We start from the raw sequence: 20,875 nt of genomic DNA, 5'->3' as shown, positions 1-20,875 counted from the left end.
CATGCAAAAAATTGTGCCGAACCAGCATTGAACTATTTCAAACAACAACTTACTTCGAGCCTTAAAGTTCCACTTGCCGCTTTTAAAGCATCACGGCTTTTTAATCCAAATACAGTTAAATTCCTGAATCCTGATGCATCATCAGTGGATACTCTTTCTGTCATTCCTTTTTTCAATCAAGAAGAAATAACAGCTCTCAAGAGAGAATTGCCTAGCTACCTAGCTAAAATTGAAGCTATTGACAATGATGATTCTTCAGATGTTGATTGTTTAAAGTTTTGGAAAAGTTCTGAATCTACTTTACCACAATGGGCTGCAGCTGTTAAAAAGATATTGATTGTGCAGCCATCGTCAGCAGCTGTTGAAAGGGTTTTTTCAATGTTAAACAATGCCTTCAAAGACAAACAGCAAAATTCGTTACAAGATTACATTGAAGTATCGACCATGTTAAGATACAATAACCGTAAAAACAAGTAGCATGTACAACATTTTAAAAGCTATACTTTGTGTATTGCTATATATTACAAAAAAAAATGTGTGCTTTAATTAAATAATTGAGAATAATATTAGGAATAATAGGTGAGTACTGGAATAATTTTGAGAATAATAGGTGAGTTTAAAAAGAATTGCTAGAAAGAATAATCGGAAGCTTATAAAGCATAATAGACTGGTCCCTAGTTATAGCGCTAGTTTTCACTTTAGCCCAATATTTTTCAACTTGTAGGATGGCGAGGACAATAAAATGCGTTCCGTCTGAGTGATTTTCATGGTAAAATCCAAGTTGTGCATCCTAATCACGTGAGTATTAATCGATCCCACAATCAATTTCAGCCTCGACATCTATATAATCACTGCCCAGTTGTAGCCCGGCTACATTTCATATGTAGCCCGGCTAGCTGGGCTACATATGAAATGTAGCCTAGGCGGCTCCTTTGATCTGAGGTGTGAAAGTGTTACGTGTAAAGTTAAGCATATTAAACAGTTCAGTAGTACTGTTTAAGTAGGAATCCCCGAAATGACGCGCGCCGCCAAAAATATCGCCTTTTAAAAACCAGATTAGAAACTTCTTACGCGACGAAAATCACTTTAACGGAATAATATTAGTCCATCTAGCATCAAATGTAGCGTTAAAAACAAGAAAATGCTTACTGGCGGCAGGATATAGAATTTTTAAAAAAATCGTCAGAACTCGAAATTTCATCTCACTCACTCACTCACTGACCACAGTCACAAACCTAGAGCCCAAACGAAGCAGCGCACGGTCACCATTTTACGCCACAACAACAAACTCACCGGTGGGATGTGCCTTTTGGGATTCTGACAAGTGTACGCCCTGTGCGCCTTGTTTTTTCTTTTATCTTCAATCAGGCTGCTTGTCTTCTTCTTCATCCAATGAAACCATGTCTACGCATTAATTTTCCATATAAACGCTTTCCTTAAGCAGCATAATAGACGCCACAAAATTATTTAAGGCGCTTAGACTATGCTACTGTATGGAGCAGAGTACGGAGGTACCAGTACTCCACGATAGGAAACAACATCACGCCCATTCTTTATTCTACGTAATATCGATCTATCGATCGAGACCGTGATGACCACGCCCCTTTTACGCTAGCTGTATTTGTGACCACACACCTTCTATGCCTTCAAGTTGGTAGGCTGATTCAAGCTCGGATTCGAGATTCTCTAGTCTAATACTATAAATCAATTAAAACTATGATGACCACACCCTTTTTGGGGCAATCACACATCTTTGCAGGCTGACTCGAGATACTCTAATACAGCAGTCACCCTAATAGAACAGTCACATGTTTATAGCTAGCTGTATGCTTTATCAAAAAAAAAACTAACAAACTAGTATATTAAAAATTATAAATTTAAAAATGAAGTAGGAATCCAAGTGATAAAAAGTAGTGAAACAAGAAATGAACAATGGTAGCTATTACAGTATAGCTCAGTGGGAAATCCCTACTTTGGCATGGTATAACAATTATTTTGTGTTCAATGCCAAAGTAGGGATTTCCCACTGTCAGTGAGCTATACTGTAATAACTACCATTGTTCATTTCTTGTTTCACTGCTTTTTATCGCTTGGATTTTTACTTAATTTTTAAATTTGTAATTTTTAATATACTAGTGTATTAATGAATTACATCTTGCAAGCACACCTGTATAATAACCTCTTTCCTACAAATGTATTCGTTATTTAATAGTTTTACATATACTATATCATACTTCCACTACATGACTATATCATGCTTCCACTCAAGGGCAGGTCATTTATCCTTACATTTGTTCTCTTTTTTCACTAGTTCTGGATTCCCCCTTATAAATGGAAGATGTCATGCTTACTGCTACTGATATACCTTCCTCATATCAGAGATGATTCCAAGATTGGAACAAACATATGCAAGAAAAGTCTATGTTGGTGTTGGTCCCTCCTTCAGCATGCTTTATTTACAAACCTCTCAATGCTCCTGCTTGCTCTAGAGCTTTGCAAGCCAGGACTTAGCTCAATTTTTTATGTCAGGGATAACAGAAGGCTTTCGTATTGGTTATAATGAGTCTTTGGCGTCCCTTAAGAGTGCTCAAAAAATCTACATGGTGCAAACCTTCATCCTGATGTTGTACAAGATTACCTTGACACCAAAGTATGGAGTCATAGTGTGGCTGGTCCTTTTAAGGATTTATCCAATAGTCGTCTGCAGATTAGCCATTTTGGTGTTATTCCTAACCACAATCAGGTCAATAAATGGCGTCTAAACATTGATTTATCTTATCCTAAACATCATACAGCAAATGGAGTTTAAAGGATTTAAATAAGGTTAACGGTGGAAGTGAAGTATGGGTGCTTCTCAATCCTACTACAGTGTCATCAGTTTGCATTAGATAGGATTTAAGCGCATGCACACTCTCACTATCATTTATAATTTTGAACTGTGGAAATTGCAGCTTGATAAATTTCTTCCCCTCCCACCCATCCCATCCCCCCTCCCCTTTTCTCTCCCTTTTTATGCATGTATTTTTCTCAGCAGGAATTTTTTTCAACTGAATATCAAGTGCTGTTCAGAGTTTATCTCTTGTTCTGAGTGGACTAATATACCGAGTGTTGTCAAATATTGTTCTGGTTTTTGAGTAACCAATTCTCATCCTAATCATATGTTACTCTGAAGACTGTTCAGCGTACTGTCATGTTACAGGAGTACAGAGTTATAATGATTTATGTTGCATCAAGGACTCTATCACTTGCAGCAGATTTTGTAATTCTGTGCTTATATTGTGGAAGATGTGCAACACTGTGCTTATATTGCGGAAGATGTGCAATAATATATACTTATACTAGTATATTAAAAATTATAAATTTAGAAGTGAAGTAGGGATCCAAGCGGTAAAAAGTAGTGAAACAAGAGGTGAACAATAGTAGCTATTACAGCATAGCTTGGTGGGAAATCCCTACTTTGGCATGGTATAGCAATTATTTTGTGTCCAATGCCAAAGTAGGAATTTTCCACCAAGCTATGCTGTAATAGCTACTATTGTTCACCTCTTGTTTCACTACTTTTTACCACTTGGATCCCTACTTCATTTTTAAATTTATAAATTTTAATATACTAGTTTGTTTAATTTTTGTTAAAGCATAAAGCTAGCTATAAACATGTGACACTGTTCTATTAGGGTGACTGCTAGTCAGTCTAATAGTATAATAGTCTAATAGTATAATAGTCTAATAGTAGTATAATAGTCTAATAGTCAGTATAATAGTATAATAGTCTAATAGTCTAATAGTCAGTCTAACATCTTCCACAGTATCTCTAGTCAGTCTGCAAAGTTGTGCGCTTGCCCAAACGGGGCGACTTCAATCGATTATTAGTACTTCCAACTTTGAAGGTGTGTGGTCACTGACTAGCTATTCCGTCGCCTACCATAAAAGGGATGTGTCATTGTGGTTTCAATCGATAGATTGACAAGGCATAGAATAAAGAATGAGCGTGATTATTATTATATTTGATCTTGTAACTTATCGTGAAGATACAGGTAGCTATCTAGTAACAGTACCTCCATACAGTAGCATAGTCTAAACACCTTAAATAATCTTGTGGTGTCTATTACGCTGCTTAAAGAAAGTGTTGATATGGAAAATTAATGCCTTGATATGGTTTCGTTGTAGGTAGAGGCTATTCGTCTGGTTCCGGACGCCGATTTTACCAAGTTATTCGTCCGGCTCGGTTCACGTGAATAAAAACTTAGACAAAAAAGGGTCCTCAAACGAAAAAAAAAAATCATGACTTGTCCGGGAATCGAACCCGGACCTCCAATGTGTGAGGCAAGGATCGTAACCACTCTACTGCGTGGCTCCCAGCTACCCACTTCTCTTAGTTTCTACTTTATATACTGTCATTCAAGAAGAAACCTATATAAGAAGAAACACCCAGTGAAGAAGAAACCAAAGCTGAACCCGGCCCTAACCCTAACGCTAACGTGACGTTTGCCTGTTAAGCACAATGATGACTTTCACTGTCTGTATGAAGGTAAGTTTTTGGGTGAGTTCGAGGCGAGCTAGGGTTGGCCCGGCTTTGCCGGGACGCTCGCTTCACTCGCTCCAACCCTAGCTCGCCTCGAACTCACCCAAAAACTTACCTTCATACAACTAGTGTGTTTTGATACTCGAGTTATGGGTGACACTGTCGGACGAATAGTACTGGACGAAAAGGACCATGCGATCCGAACCGGACGAATAGCCTGGTGAAATTGGCGTCCGGAACCGGACGAATAGCCACTATGTTCGTTGTATGAAGAAGACAAGCAGCCTGATTGAATATGAAAGAAGAGACAAGGAGCAGAGGACCTACACTCGTTGGAACCCCAAAAAGCCACATCCCACTGGTGAGTTTCAGAGGAGGGTGGAAGCGGTTTAAGCACCGTTAAAATGAATTATGTAAAATGCTCATTCTCTGTGATTAACTAAATCGTGTAAATGTGTGACGAAGTATGGAATCACTGTCTTGTTGAAGAATACACATACCTGGTTAGTGCAAGCATACTATGTGAGAAAGTGTTTCATCAGTTTTGCGCTGAAAACTAAGTGATTTTACAAAACAGAGTACATCATCGTAATGCTTACACGAAGTACAATCTAAATATCTGATGATCCCCAGTGATCCCCACTGTTCGCTAGTTTTGTATTGCGACTATTGAGGCTCACGTGAAATTCTAAACAGAGGTATGCAATTAACGTAACATTTTCGAGCAGCGCTTCCACCCTCCTCTGGGTGAGTTTGTTGTTGTGGTGTAAAATGGTGGCCGTGCACTGCTTTGTTTGGCCTGTAGCCTTGCAACTGTGGTCAGTGAGGCAGTGAGTCTAAAATTCGAGTTTGGCAATTATTAAAAATTGTATATCCAGCCACCTGTAAGTGTTTTGTTGAATTTGATGCTGTTTTATGTATTATATGGACTAGTACCATTCTGTAAAGGTGATTTTGGTCGCATAAAATGTCTCTAGGATGATTTTTAAAGACGGAATTTTGAGCGGCACATGAAAGTTTCACTGCAGTCCCTACTTAAACGGTACTACCATATCAAAACTTGCTATTGGAAATTGTAAACTGAAGTGGTCAAAATAAAATTTTATATAACATCAAGTTTTACTATTAGCTCTTATGAATTATTTATTATAACAGCTAAAAATCAACTCCATGTCATTTTGGTAGTCTTAGCTTAGTCAAACCAGTTGGTTGAAAACCTTGTTGACAGCCATCATTTCTTGCCCTATGTAAAATACATCCCTTTTGGGGTAATGATGAAAGCCGGAATGGAATGGAACGGAACCAATAGGGGCGCGCGCCAAATTTAAAAATCGTTTTGAACAGATTGTGCACTGTTTCCAACTTTCACACAATAACTAGAATTGTGCTAGAATTAGTTTGTTTCTGCTATCGACATGCTAGAAGTCATTTGCTCTATGGCCCTATTTAATGCCCACTACAAGAATGTGTTGTACAATCATCTAAGCTGAACAGCGATCATTTAACTAAGCTGTTAACCTATTTTTTGTAAGCACTGTTAACACAACATACTGCTGTATGCTAACTCTCGTAAATCGCTGCCAATAATGGTAGAATTATAATTGCTTCATAAAACCAGCGACACTTGTACTAAAAAGGCTTGAATATCGCTACAACATGAAAATACTACAGTAGTTTACCTTTTGGAATGGTAAGGAAGTACTTATACATCAGGATTAAACTGAACTGGATGGATTTTATTTACACACACCTTGCCACGTGGTGGGAATTTAATAGAACTTTCGAGCGAACGATTACTAGCATGCCTATAAACAGAAACAAACTAATTCTACTAGTTATTGTGTGACAGTTGGAAACAGTACACAATCTGTTTTAAACTTGGCGTGCGCCCCGATTGATTCCATTCCGTTCCGTTCCATTCCGGGTTTTAGCAGTTCCCTGCGCTAAATACAGAAAATGCAAAAAAGCAACCATTATAGCACCCATCAAGACACACGGTAGTGTGTCATGCGGCCCAAGAAGCTGGCACGTAACACCAGTGAGTATATTGACAGGAAGAAAGAAAATGCAATTTTCGCACCTCCGTAGCTCTGTGCTTCCTTGATGAACCAAGACGATTTTTGCTGTGGATATGCCCTCCAACTTCAGCACTCCACATTCCAAATTTGAGCGAAATCGCTTCACGCATTCTCGAGATATGCGACTTCAAAAATTGGCTTAGTTTCTTCGTTTTTTTTCTTCTTCTTCCTCTTCTTATTTTTCTTCCTCTTGTCGCACACTTACAAAAACTGCTATAAAACGTGAATGCCATATCCGATTTCCTTGACATTTGGCACACAGAAGGAGGGGTATAAAGGCGCATCTTGGTACCAACTTTGGCTGGAATACGATAAACAGGCAAAGAGTTATGAGCAATTATTCACGAAAAATAACACCAATATGTTGTCACGCCTACAGGGTAAACCGTGTATGGGAAGAAGCTGAAAATCGGTGGGTGAATAGGTTAACTATTGAACCTCAAACCTTTTGAAAGAAATCGAGCTAAAAACCAGGAAGATACAACGAAAAAACCAACAGTGTGTAACAATTATGCAATCGAGATTAGCTAATAAAAAACGACTGCTTGCCACGCCTACCAGATAAACCGCTTGGGGTAATGCTTTGAAAATCGTTGTACAGATGGAGTAATCATCTTAGAAAGGCTCATCAATGGTGTAGAAGAATCAGACTTAAAGCCACGGAGTTATAACACGAAATCCAACTTGGTGCAGCAAGTGCGAGATCGAGATACTCTAATATAGGGTTTCCACTCAAAATACGAAAGTGCTCCTTCATATTACTTGTAGCGATTTTCACATAGGCCAACCTTTAAGATATAACAAACAAGTGTTAATTTTGTTGCTAAAATATCTTTAGCGCTTGGTAACAGCATAGTTTTAGAATGCGTAAATGCTCAAAAAGTGGTCACGTGACCAAAGATCCCACAATAGTTCGAGTTACACACTTTGTGTGTGCTATGAAACTACAAGATGTAGAAAATGTTACTGAGGTAAGAAACATGACAATTGTGTCCTAGTTCACCCTATGAACTGGTTTTAGCCATAATTATGGTTTGAATGTCGCCTATTGAATTGGTGGTCACACGACCACTTTTGGAGTATTTACGCATGCTAAAAACTACACTGATACCAAGTGCTAAAGCATTTTAACAACAAATAAATGGTTGTTTGTTATATCTTAAAGGTCAGCCTGTGTGAAATTGCCAAAAACAACAAAAAGAGGCACTTTCATATTTTGAGTTGGAAACCCTATCTAATAGAGCAATCATCCTAATAGAGCAGTCACCCTGAAGAGAATTCAAGAGATCAGCTAGAAACAAAAAAGATCAGCTACACACAAGTCACCCTGTAGAGAGATCAGCTAGATGAAGTTACCTTGTAGGGAGTTCATGCAACTATGGAAAGAGATAGTTCAGCTAGAAGAAATCACCTTGTAGAGTTCAGCTACAAAGAAACCACCATGTAGAGAGTTCAGCTACAAACAAATCGCCCAGTGGAGAGATCAATAGAAGAAGTTACCTTGCAGAGAGTTCAGCTACAAAGAAACCAGAGTTCAGCTACAAACAAATCTCCCTGTAGAGAGATTAGCTAAATGAAGTTACCTTGTAGGGAGTTCATGCAACTATGGAAAGAGATAGTTCAGCTAGAAGAAATCACCTTGTAGAGTTCAGCTACAAAGAAACCACCATGTAGAGAGTTCAGCTACAAACAAATCGCCCTGTAGAGAGATCAGCTAGAAGAAGTTACCTTGTAGAGAGTTCAGCTACAAAGAAACCATCATGTAGAGAGTTCAGCTGCAAACAAATCACCTATAGAGAGTTCAGCTACAAACAAATCTCCCTGTAGAGAGATCAGCTAGAAGAAGTTACCTTGTAGAGAGTTCAGCTTCAAACAAATCACCCTGTAGAAAGATCAGCTAGAAGAAGTCACCTTGTAGAGAGTTCAGTTACAAAGAAACCACCATGTAGAGAGCTCATCTACAAACTAGTGACCTTGTAGAGATATCAGCTAGAAGAAGTTACCTTGTAGAGAGTTCAGCTACAAATAAACCATTCTTTAAAGAGCTCAGCTGCAAACAAATCACCTGTACAGAATTCAGCTACAAACAAATCACCCTGTAGAAAGATCAGCTAGAAGAAGTTACCTTGTAGAGAGTTCAGTTACAAAGAAACCACCATGTAGAGAATTCAGCTACAAACTAGTGACCCTGTAAAGACATCAGCTAGAAGAAGTTACCTTGTATAGAGTTCAGCTACAAAGAAACTATTCTGTAAAGAGTTCAGCTGCAAGCAAATCACCTATACAGAATTCAGCTACAAACAAATCATCACCCTGTAGAGAGATCAGCTAGAAGAAGTTATCTTGTAGATAGTTCAGCTACAAACAAATCACCCTGTAGAGAGATCAGCTAGAAGAAGTTACCTTGTAGAGAGTTCAGCTACAAAGAAACCATCATCTAGAGAGTTCAGCTACAAACAAATCTCCCTGTATAGAGATCAGCTAGAAGAAGTTACCTTGTAGAGAGTTCAGCTACAAACAAATCACCCTGTAGAAAGATCAGTTAGAAGAAGTCACCTTGTAGAAAGTTCAGTTACAAAGAAACCACCATGTAGAGAGTTCAGCTACAAACTAGTGACCTTGTAGAGACATCAGCTAGAAAAGTTACCTTGCAGAGAGTTCAGCTACAAAGAAACCATTTTGTAAAGAGCTCAGCTGCAAACAAATCACCTGTACAGAATTCAGCTACAAACAAATCACCCTGTAGAGAGATCAGCTAGAAGAAGTTACCTTGTAGATAGTTCAGCTACAAACAAATCACCCTGTAGAGAGATCAGCTAGAAGAAGTTACCTTGTAGAGAGTTCAGCTACAAAGAAACCACCATGTAGAGAGTTCAGCTGCAAAGAAATCGCCCTGTATAAAATTCTGCCACAAACAAATTGCCCTGTAGAAAGATCAGTTAGAAGAAGTTACATTGTAGAGGGTTCAGCAACAAAGAAACCATTCTGTAAAGAGCTCAGCTGCAAACAAATCACCTGTACCGAATTCAGCTACAAACAAATCACCCTGTAGAGAGATCAGCTAGAAGAAGTTACCTTGTAGATCGTTCAGCTACAAACAATTCACCCTGTAGAGAGAGCATTTAGAAGAAGTCACCTTGTAGAGTGTTCAGTTACAAAGAAACCACCATGGAGATTTCTGTAATCATTATGTATTATATATATAATTTGTACATTTACTGATAAAATATTTAAAGTACATCCACTTCATCTTTTCTTCTTCCTGTGGTAAAGAAAAAAAGATAGGTTAAAAAGTCCCAAAGCCGGCCTATTTGGGTATACAAATACAAAAAGAAATGAAATCTAATCCAAAACAGCCAAGCTGTAAAAAAAGTGTGCGGCCCTCAAAAAGGCTATGGTGAAAAAAGATGTGAAATCCAAGGTGGCGGCCAAGAAATGGCTGTGATGGTAGGTTAATGGTAAAAATTTTAATAATGACAATTCAGGTGAATTTTGTGCCAAGACCAAGCAGCACAAAAATTCACCTGAATTGTCGTTATTAAAAGTTTTACCATTAACCTACCATCACAGCCATTTCTTGGCCGCCACCTTGGATTTCACATCTTTTTTCACCATAACCTTTTTGAGGGCCACACACTTTTTTTACAGCTTGGCTGTTTTGGATTAGATAATCTCTACAGGACATTATACAAAAAAATTAAAGCCCTTGAATTGCTCTACACGATTCCGCCCGAAGTAATGCTCTAGCGTTACTATAGTAACATTTATTTACTATTGATTACAACATAATATGCGCCCCCAATCAATTTATATTGGAGAATTTAATTACTTGGGTGGGAAAACCCCCAAAAAGCAACCTGTTACCCTCAACCAAATTCACTAAACTTCGTATCATTCTACATGTCAACACTTGCTGATTAAGAATCCACCCGAAGTAAGTGCCTAACCAATTATTATACCGAGTTACATTATAAAACATACAAAAATAGGGTTTTCCCACTGTTTTATTACGTATCTGAATGTGTAATTTGGCGATACAAGGCTCTATCATGGCTTTTCTCTTGGTAACTTCACAAACTCCTATATATCACTCGATTCACCATTGATCAAGTATTCTGATGAGCCATACCAGATCTCCATAAATTGAAGTATGCGGAAGTTATGATGCCGTGTTTAATAAACGGTGTCATTTTCACGTATATTTTACGTTACAGATTTTTATAATGTATGGTAAAAGTTGACAAATATTTTGACATGACCGTACCATTTGATTATGGAGGATGTGCAATATGCATGCTCTATTGTCAGTGTTCATCTCCATTCTCACTAGTTGAGAATCTGATAGCACAGGGTTCGTAGGATGCCAGTAAGCCATTCATCCAAGTTTATTCCCTAATTTTCCCCGTAAAGATGAAACGATTGGCAATCCGTGAAGGATAAGGCCTAATATTGTGATAAGATAGGTGACAGCACCCTGTGCGCTTTACCAATATCACCACAATCTGTGATTGGGTGAACATCATTCATTGGATGTCCTCAATATGGATTAGTTCTATGCAGTAAAGTGAGCGAACAACACTAAACACCCTGTACAGCATTCAGTTACATAACATGTCAGCATAATAGCATCATTTCATTCACTTTCAAACATACAAATATTTCAAATACACATATACACACTAATAGAAAAAGTCTTTGTTTTGTTTGACAATTCTTGTAGTGAAGGAAAAAACAATGTAAAAGGAAGCCCCAAAACTGACCTATGAATAGTTTTGGGGCTTACAATAAAGAAGTAATAGTTGTACCAAAAACACAGACAATCTGTAAAAGAAGTCTACGGTTCCCCCAAAAAACCAGGATGGAAAAGTTGCAAAATCAAATAGGTGGCAGCTACCAAATGGCTGTGATGGAATTTTAATGGAAATTTTTAAAACAATTAAAAATGGTATACGTAAAATTCTTTGATTTTTGGGACATAATGAGGTCCTTAAAATGACTAAGAGAGGTTCTCTAAAATGATTAAAGAAGAGGTTCTCTATATGGAGAGGTTCTCTAAAACGATTAGAGACCTCCTATACATAGCAGACCACACAGCACACCTCATTGATGTGCTAAGTAGGATAACAGATCTCATTATCAATCACTGATCTGCATGCTATGCCTCAGTTTTATAGATAGCAATATGGAAAGGGATTGTGGGATTTTACATTTTGTACAAGGTATGATGATATAATGATTTTATACTCAACCCACAATCAATCAATCTATGTACTGGTATAAATACATCCCAATCATTCTCTAAGTCAGTTAGAGGCTGCCCACTCAGATCTTTGTGGCTTTAAAATTCTTGACTTTGCCTCAGGTTTTTAAAATTATGAAGAGTCTCATGGTAGGTCTCTAACTATAACTTAGGTGAATTTGGTGTCAAATCCTAGTGAAACTTGGAGTAGACAACACAAATTCACCTGAATTGTTAATAGATATTTTGCCATTAATGTATGTACCATCACAGCCATTTCTTAGTTGCCACCTTCAATTTCACAGCTTTTGTCACCCTGGCCTTTTTGAGCATTGCATCCTTTTTACAATCTGTTTTAGTATAGATAATGTTATTGTAAGTCTTGGCACCGAATTCACCTGAAATGTTGTTAATAAAATTTTTACCATTAACCTACCATCACAGCCATTTCTTAGCTGCCACCTTGGATTTCACATATTTTTTCACCATGGCCTTTTTGGGGGCCACACCTTTTTTTACAGCTTGGGTGTTGTTTGATTAGATATCACTTCTTTTTATATTTGTATACACTAAAGCCATCTTATGGCCAGCTTTGGGGTTATTTTAGCCTGTTTTTTCTTTGCTACAGGGAAAGAAGAAAGACATTCAAAGCAGACTTTTATATTAACCATTTTTGATTTTATCAGTATTTATACAAATTTTGAATTATTACATGCCATTTCTTTTCTACAGGATAATTCGTTTGTAGCTGATCTCCACTCAGTGACTTGAAATGTAGCTGAACTCTCTATGTGGTGACATAAAAATATTGTAGCTGGACTCTCTACAGGATGATTTGTTTGTAGCTCAACTCTTTACGTGATGACTTGTTTAAAGCTGAACTCTCTACAGGGTGATTTGTATCGGGGGCAGATCCACACTTATGGAAAGGGGGGGTCAATGAACTGAGGCACTACATTGTCTGGTTTGGTAAAGTCAGACCAAAAAAAAAACAAAAAATAAAAATAAACAAAAAAGGTCACAGGTAGCTGACAATAGTTGCCCACTTCACCAACAATGCATTTATCACTGATAAAGTACATAAAAATCCTTACATAGCCCACTACACACTGCTCTAATACTGTGACTGCTTTATTAGAGTGACTGCTCTATTAGAGTATCTCGATCTTGATATGCTAAAAATTTTTGGAGGGGGGTCAAGAGCCCCCTTTGACTTCCCCCTGTATCTGCTCCTGATTTGTATGTAGCTGAACTTTCTACAGCGTAAATTGTTTCTAGCTGATCTTTCTACACAGTGATTTTTTCATAGCTGAACTCTCTACAAGGTGATTTGTTTTTAGCCGAACTCTCTACAGGGTAACTTGTTTCTAGCTGATCTCTCTATAGGGTGACTTGTTTGTAGCTGATCTCTCCACAAGTTGAAACTTATCATTAGCTGAACTCTCTACAGGCTTGAAGTGTAGATGAACTCAGTCTGTACAGGGTGCTAGCTTATCTCTCCAGTTTGTAGCTGAACTCTCTACAGGGTGGCTTATTTGCAACTGAACTCTCTACAGGATGATTTGCTTGTAGCTGAATCTCCCTACTAGGTAACTTGTTTTTAGCTGATCTCTCTACAGGGTGATTTGTTTCTAGCTGATCTAACAGAGTGATTTGTTTGTAGCTGAATTCTCTGCAGGGTAATTTGTAGCTGAACTTGCTACAGGATAACTTGTTTCTAGCTAATCTGTCTTCAGGGTGACTTGAACTCTCTACAGGGTGATTTGTTTGTAGCTGAACTCTTTACACTACAGGGTAACTTTTTCTGGCTGATCTCTCTACAGGGTGATCTTTTCATAGCTGAACTCCCTACAAGGTAACTTGTTTTTAGCTGAACTCTCTACAGGGTGACTTGTTTTTGGCTGATCTCTCTACAGGGTGACTTGTTTCTACCTGATCTAACAGGGTATTTTGTTTGTAGCTGAACTCTCTACATGGTGTCTTTGTTCTAGCCGATCTTTCTACAGGGTGACTTATTTCTAGCTGATGTCATAGCTGATCTCGCTATAGTGTGACTTGTTTGCAGCTAATCTCTCTACAGGATGATTTGCGTGTAGCTGAATTCTCTGCAGATTTGTTTGTAGCTGAACCCTTTGCTGAGTAATTTGTTTGTAGTTGAACGCTTTACAGGGTAACTTTTTTCTAGCTGATCTCTCTACAAGGTGACTTGTTTATAGCTGAACTCTCTACAGGGTGATTTATTTGCAGCTGAACTCTCTTTTTGTAGCTGATCTCTCTACAGTGTGATTTTTTTTGTAGCTGATCTCTCTACAGGGTGACTCATTTGTAGCTGATATCTATAGGGTGATAGCTGAATTCTATAGGGTAACTTGTATGTAGCTGATCTACAGGGTGACTTGTTTCTAGCTGATCTTTTCACAGGGTGATTTGCTTGTAGCTGAACTCCCTACAGGGTAACTTGTTTCTAGCAGTTCTCTCAAGTTTGTAGCTGAACTCTCTACAGGGTGGCTTATTAGTAGCTGAACTCTCTACAGGATGATTTGCTTGTAGCTGAATCTCCCTACTAGGTAACTTGTTTTTAGCTGATCTCTCTACAGGGTGATTTGTTTCTAGCTGATCTAACAGAGTGATTTGTTTGTAGCTGAACTTCAGTGTTGGGCGTAACGCGTTACTTTTGTAATGTGTTATGTAATATTATTACTTAATACAGTAATGAAGTAATATAACGTGCTACATTTCTTATGCTAGTAATATCTAACGGATAGTTAGTTTGCATAAGTAATGCATTACTAAAGTTATACTCATTACTATAATATTATTACCTAACGAAGTTCCAATGTGTTACTTAACTAGCGTGTTATTACATAACGAAGTACTAACACGTTACTTAACTAGCGTGTTATTGTAATAATTACCTAATGAAGTACCTTTATACATTGTGTAATATGTAATATAACATTTTTTATTATTACTAGTTACTTTTAAACTGAAGTAATAATATAACTGTAACATGTTTAATCACAGTGGCAGTAATGAGTAATAAGTAATACAACTACACAGAAAAATTTGGAATTTTCAACTAGAATAGGGACCACAACACATCGATAAAAAGTACTGAAACAAGCTGGAGTAGTGCACGATATTAATTCACAGTAAAACATTAAGAAGTGTTATATCCCTACTGTGCATTTCCATTATGGTATCTTGAGCACAGTAGGGATATAACACTTCTTATTGTTTTACTGTGAATTAATATCGTGCACTACTCCAACATGTTTCAGTACTTTTTAATATGGTCCCTACTCTAGTTTAAAATTCCAAATTTTTCTGTGTACTTGTTTGTTAATTTTTTTTTGTAAATAATAATGACAGGTGAACCCACGCATACTGCATCTGAAATGGCGCCGTGTGCCCCAATTATCATCTGAAAAGTGAAGCATCCATTACGCTTCATTGTCAGCTATTTTCAACCTGTTATGCAGCATTTCGAATCAAGAACTGTTCGAAAAGCACCTCTGCAATCCACGCATACCGAAAGAAAGAAATGGTGCCGTGCCCCCCATTTATATCAATTATCATCTGAAAAGTGAAGTATCCACTACGCTTCATTGTCGGCTATGTTCAACCCGTTACACAGCAGTATGAATCAAGAACTATTTGAAAAGCACCTCTGATATCAAAATAGCCACTATGACAAATTCGGATGATTTCCATTATGAAGAGAAGCCATCACATGCTATTGCCAAATTGACACTTTTCGCTGTCAGCAAAAATGAATGGGACACAAGGAGGACACTGGTAAGTCCATGAAGAATGCATTGTACGTACTGCGGTATGCCAAAAGGCACCTGTCGGGCCGAAGCGACATCAAACAGTGAAATAATCAAGCCTGTAGCCTTAGCCGTTATTGAGTTTACACTTGTCTGAAGGCATCAGTCAGTCAGTTACTCAGTCAGTAGAAAATTCCATTATATAAATTATTTTTAAAATTCCGTAGCAATTTGTTGAAAGCATTTCGGGTCGATCTGAAAGCTTGTTTAGGTTTAGTTTCACCTAACCAATACTGCCTGATCATCGTTAGGGGAAATTGAGGCTGTTTTTTTGGGTGATATTATTCATGGGCCACGCCTACTCCTTTGTGGTCCCTACTATACAATTACATTTTAAAAGTACTGGCCCAACACTGCTAAACTCTCTACATGGTGACTTGGTTCTGGCTGATCTCTCTGCATGCAGGGTAAATTATTTCTAGCTAATCTCTCTACAGGGTAACTTGTGTCTAGATGATCTATCTACAGGGTGATTGTTTTGTAGCTGAATTTTCTACAGGGTAATTTGTTTATAGCTGAACTCTCTTCAGTGTGATTTGTTTGTAGCTGATCTTTCTAAAGGGTAAGTTGTTTCTCGCTGATATCAATCACTAGGGTGATTTGTTTGTAGCTGAATTCTTTACACGGTGACTTGTTTGTAGCTAATCTCTCTACAGGATGATTTGTTTTTAACTGACCTCTCTACAGGGTGACTTGTTTGTAGCTGAGCTCTCTACAGAGTGACTTAATTGCTTGTAGCTGAACTCTGTACAAGGTGGTTTGTTTGTGGCTGAACTCTCTACAGGGTGAATTGGTTTCAAGCTGATCTCCCTACAGGGTGACTGAATTGGTAGAGCAATATATTTGTAGCTGTATGGTAACTGTTCTATTAGAGTACCTCAGCAGCTGAATGCTCTATTAGGGTGACTGTTCTATTAGAGTATCTTGATGTCGCTTTGCTACTCGTCAGTGGCTTTAAAAAAATTATTTTTTACAACTAGCCCTAAATTGAGACCAGAGGCAGTGTTGGGCAAGTTACTTTAGTAACTAGTTACATATTACCAGTGTTGGGAGTAACGTGTTACATAAGTAGCGCGTTATGTACAGTAATATTATTACTTTTGTGGTAACTAAGTAATATAACGAAATACGCTATAAAAATGGGTAATATAACTCAAGTTACTTTACTTACAAATGTAACGCGTTACCTAAGTAATATAGTTACTGTAATGAGTCTAATATTACATAATATTATTACTACAAGTAACGAAGTTACTAATCTCATTAGTTATCCTCTGAGTAACGCCTAGCCAAAACGAAGTAACGAAACCTACTGAATGAAGCTTATTCACCAGCTTCTTACTTATAACCAAGATTTGCACATTGTCCAACAATGCAATCATGTCACGTGATAAAGTGGTAGTTTCACACATGACAGCTTAAGGCTGTGGACACAAAGTAATATAATATGTAATATTATTATAGCTACTTTATTTTATGGGTAATATGTAACTGTAACTAAATAGTTCAGTTGCAAGTAATATGTAATATGCAGTGTTGGGCAAGTTACTTTGTAAAAGTAACTAGTTACATATTACATATTACTTGCAACTGAACTATTTAGTTACAGTTACATATTACCCATAAAATAAAGTAGCTATAACAATATTACATATATTACTTTGTGTCCACAGCCTTAAACTGTCACGTGTGAAACTACCACTTTATCACATGACATGATTGCGTTGTTGGACAATGTACAAATCTTGGTTATAAGTAAGAAGCTGGTGAATAAGCTTCATTCAGTAGGCTTCGTTACTTCGTTTTGGCTAGGCGTTACTCAGAAGTTAACTAACGAGATTAGTAACTTCGTTACTTGTAGTAATAATATTATGTAATATTAGACTCGTTACAGTAACTATATTACTTAGGTAACACGTTACATTTGTAAGTAAAGTAAATCGAGTTATATTGCCCGTTTTTCTAGCGTATTTCGTTATATTACTTAGTTACCACAAAAGTAATAATATTACGTAACGCGTTACTTATGTAACGCGTTACTCCCAACACTGACCAGAGGGTTGAGCTGTTGTTACACATGGTCCAAATTAAACAAATTAAATTTGCTTTTGTGTATGAAGTACCTATTTTGAGCACTGTATTGTCATGGTTATCCAAATAGTGAAAGTGAGAAAGAGGGCTGGTGTTACATAGTGCAAGACTGAAATGATTTCTAGCTAACTATAGGAGGTCTGGGGGGATAATCCCCCAGAAACACAGCTGTGACAAGATTGAATCAGGAAGCAATTTGAAAGAAATGACTGCAACCTGGAAGTACCGTAATTTGCTTTTTTTTCATTGTAAAATAACAAGATTTGTATGAAAATTTCTTGCACAAAAAATTTTATACAAGATCGAGCTACTCTAATAGAGCAGTCATTTATTTAAATCATATGAAAATATTTTTACGCAAAAAAAATTTATCATGAAAATTTTTTGTACAAAAATAAAGTGAATTATGGTAAGTTAAGGAAATAGCAAGCCGAAGGGATAAAAAAAACAAACAAAAAACTAATGAACTATGTATGTATGTATGTATGCAGTAGTTAGTACAGGCCAAATTTTTAGAGTTAACTGTTGCTTATTTTAAGCAATTTTATATTGGACAATAAAAAAGAAAATTGTGACCAGATGTTACAAAACCGATCCAAATCGCACATAAGGAAAAATCAAGCTAACACCTCAAGTGGATAGCTACACTATCGTACTAGTAGTTTTGACACTCAGAACCACTCAAACTGCTCGAGGCTGGTTACAACAGACATCTTTTCTGGGTGGTGTGCAGAGCTCAAATGGTGGATTTAGGCCTTGTGAAGGACCTGGCTTGGCAAGAATCAGTGGCTTACTGGTGGACAGCCTGATAATGTTGGCCAGATATTTTTCTGTGGATTTTGCTACATGTCAGCCACTAAGGAGTCAGCACAGCCCTGTAATCTCGTCCCTGGACTGCAATCATGGTCTGCCTCCATTCCGAAGTCTAATCCTTGCCCACTCCGCCACCCCCCACCCCTTTGTGATCACTCGTGATACTACTTCGCTCGTCCAACTGCTCAGATTTTCTATCTTATTTGGTGGGAAACTCTATGAGCAGCTACAAGTACTGGAAGTGGTCTGAAAGGTAACAGACTGATACATCTTTAGTGTAAATTTCATATGCGTGCTTGCTATCCTTGGAGAGTTATGCTGGCTTAAATTCTTTAAAACCACTTATCTCGAAATTTCTAATGTGCGATTTGGACCATTTTTCCAAAATCCAGTCACAATTAATGGGGCAATTTGTCATGAATTGTTTATACATAAAGCATAAATTTGACCAAGCGGCACAAAAATTCACCTGAATTGTCGTTATTAAAATTTTTACCATTAACCTACCATCACAGCCATTTCTTGGCCGCCACCTTGGATTTCACATCTTTTTTCACCATAGCCTTTTTGAGGGCCGCACACTTTTTTACAGCTTGGCTGTTTTGGATTAGTTACCATGTTAGCAACTCTATTAGCTACCTTAGTGCAACTTACTTGATTAAAATTACTATGACAATAGTGTAAATCTCCAGAAAAGTCCAGTTTAGTCATTGCACTTCTACTTAATAGAACCTTAGAAAACTTCAAATTAGCTATCACGTGGGGTATAGGCTGTTCAGATAACATTTTATTAAATCCATTCCAATAAGTTTGCTGCTTTACTTGGCTAGCTACATAATTTATTACATTGCTACAGATTGCAATATTATGAATGTTGATATTCCATCCCTTATATTGTAGGTCACGCATAAAGCTGTATGACTGCATTAGGTAATGGACATGACCTGGAATGGTAATGTAAAGCGGTGTACTTGCTCCTTCACAAAGATTAACAGCAAAACACATTGGGGATTTACTAGATTGTAATTGTTCAGTTTCTTTATTCACTGTGGCGTTTAATGAACCAGTGTAAATTAGAACTGCATACAAGCCATTAGACAATGCAGTTAAGCTGTCACATTCTTCTAGTTCATCAAAGTTATCTGAATGGACTAGTTTTACCATATAGCTGTTCACATCATGAATGCGATCACTTTGCAGTGCTTTAATTCTAAGCCATTTAGGAACCAGTGACATTGCATGGTGAAGATAAGTGAATGCCAGTGAGTCATATTTTAGGGAACACCATATATCCTTCATTGTTTTACTTTTGGTTTGACAAACATCAACAGATTTTACAACATTGTCATTAAAACATCCAGTGCAGTCATTATCAAAATTGGTAGTTGTGATGCCATTTAGATTTGTATAACCATCATTTGACCGAAATTGGGCTCCTGCCACTGCAATTGGCATAACAAAGCCATTATTGGAACTGAAGATTACACCAGCTGAGCGTGGTATATCATGTGTAATCCAACCACAGGTTGAGTTGAAAACAAGGTTGCTATGACTTGGTGGACACTTAAAATTAATTCCAAGGTCTGTTTCACCAGCTTGACAACAACCTGGTGTTAACATACCACCATTATACTTTCTTTTTGGACATTTTGCATCAGCAAAATCATCAGTTGCTAACACAATAGCAGGATGTATTGGTTCGTAGTTAATTGTATCATCATCAACTATGAACTCTATTTTATACAATCCAGGCTTTTTTATGGTCAATGAAATGTTCCAGTAAGTTGACTTGGGAGACATCATCAGAGATGAAGGTGTGACTATTACATTGTTGGGTTCATATGATACCACACGCAATGGAAACACTCTGTCTGGTGAAGCAGATACTGTAAAAGTAATAGGAGAATTTACGACCATTGTAAGAATGCTAGGCACATCAATTACAAGAGTATTGCAAATATCACCAGTGTATCCTGTTCCATCACATTGACAGTAAAATGTGTTGTGTGCAGTATCCATGCAGATCCCTTTATGTTTACACGGGTTTGGAGTACATCCTTCTCGTTCTACGATATAATTAATAATGACATTATAAAAAAACTAACTACTGTAATGTTAGGATGTGCAAACCAAAAAGAATTAGTAACTTGAAATATTGTTTTTTTTATGCTATATAACTTTTGATCACATGATGAAATCTTTGTGTAACAGATCACATCATCAGTTTGGCATGCCTATATATATGTGAGCAAAGTATAGAGATGGTACGACACATAAACATTCTTTTAGCAATCAGTTGAAT

General features: G+C 37.4%; 1 protein-coding gene across 1 annotated transcript in view; it reads right to left on the bottom strand.

Moving 5' to 3' along the window:
• Positions 1-20,875, bottom strand: part of LOC136257781 (uncharacterized) — a 119,843-nt gene that overhangs the window by 30,746 nt on the left and 68,222 nt on the right. Inside the window, exon 12 of the mRNA XM_066051090.1 lies at positions 19,228-20,639. Within this exon, the coding sequence (XP_065907162.1) occupies positions 19,228-20,639 (1,412 nt within the window). The remainder of the gene's footprint in view (positions 1-19,227; positions 20,640-20,875) is intronic.

This window comes from Dysidea avara, chromosome 6 (assembly GCF_963678975.1).
Source record: "Dysidea avara chromosome 6, odDysAvar1.4, whole genome shotgun sequence".
Lineage (NCBI taxonomy): Eukaryota > Metazoa > Porifera > Demospongiae > Dictyoceratida > Dysideidae > Dysidea > Dysidea avara.
The sequence above is the reverse complement of the archived record's forward strand: the minus strand, read 5'-3'. Positions and strand labels throughout refer to the sequence as shown.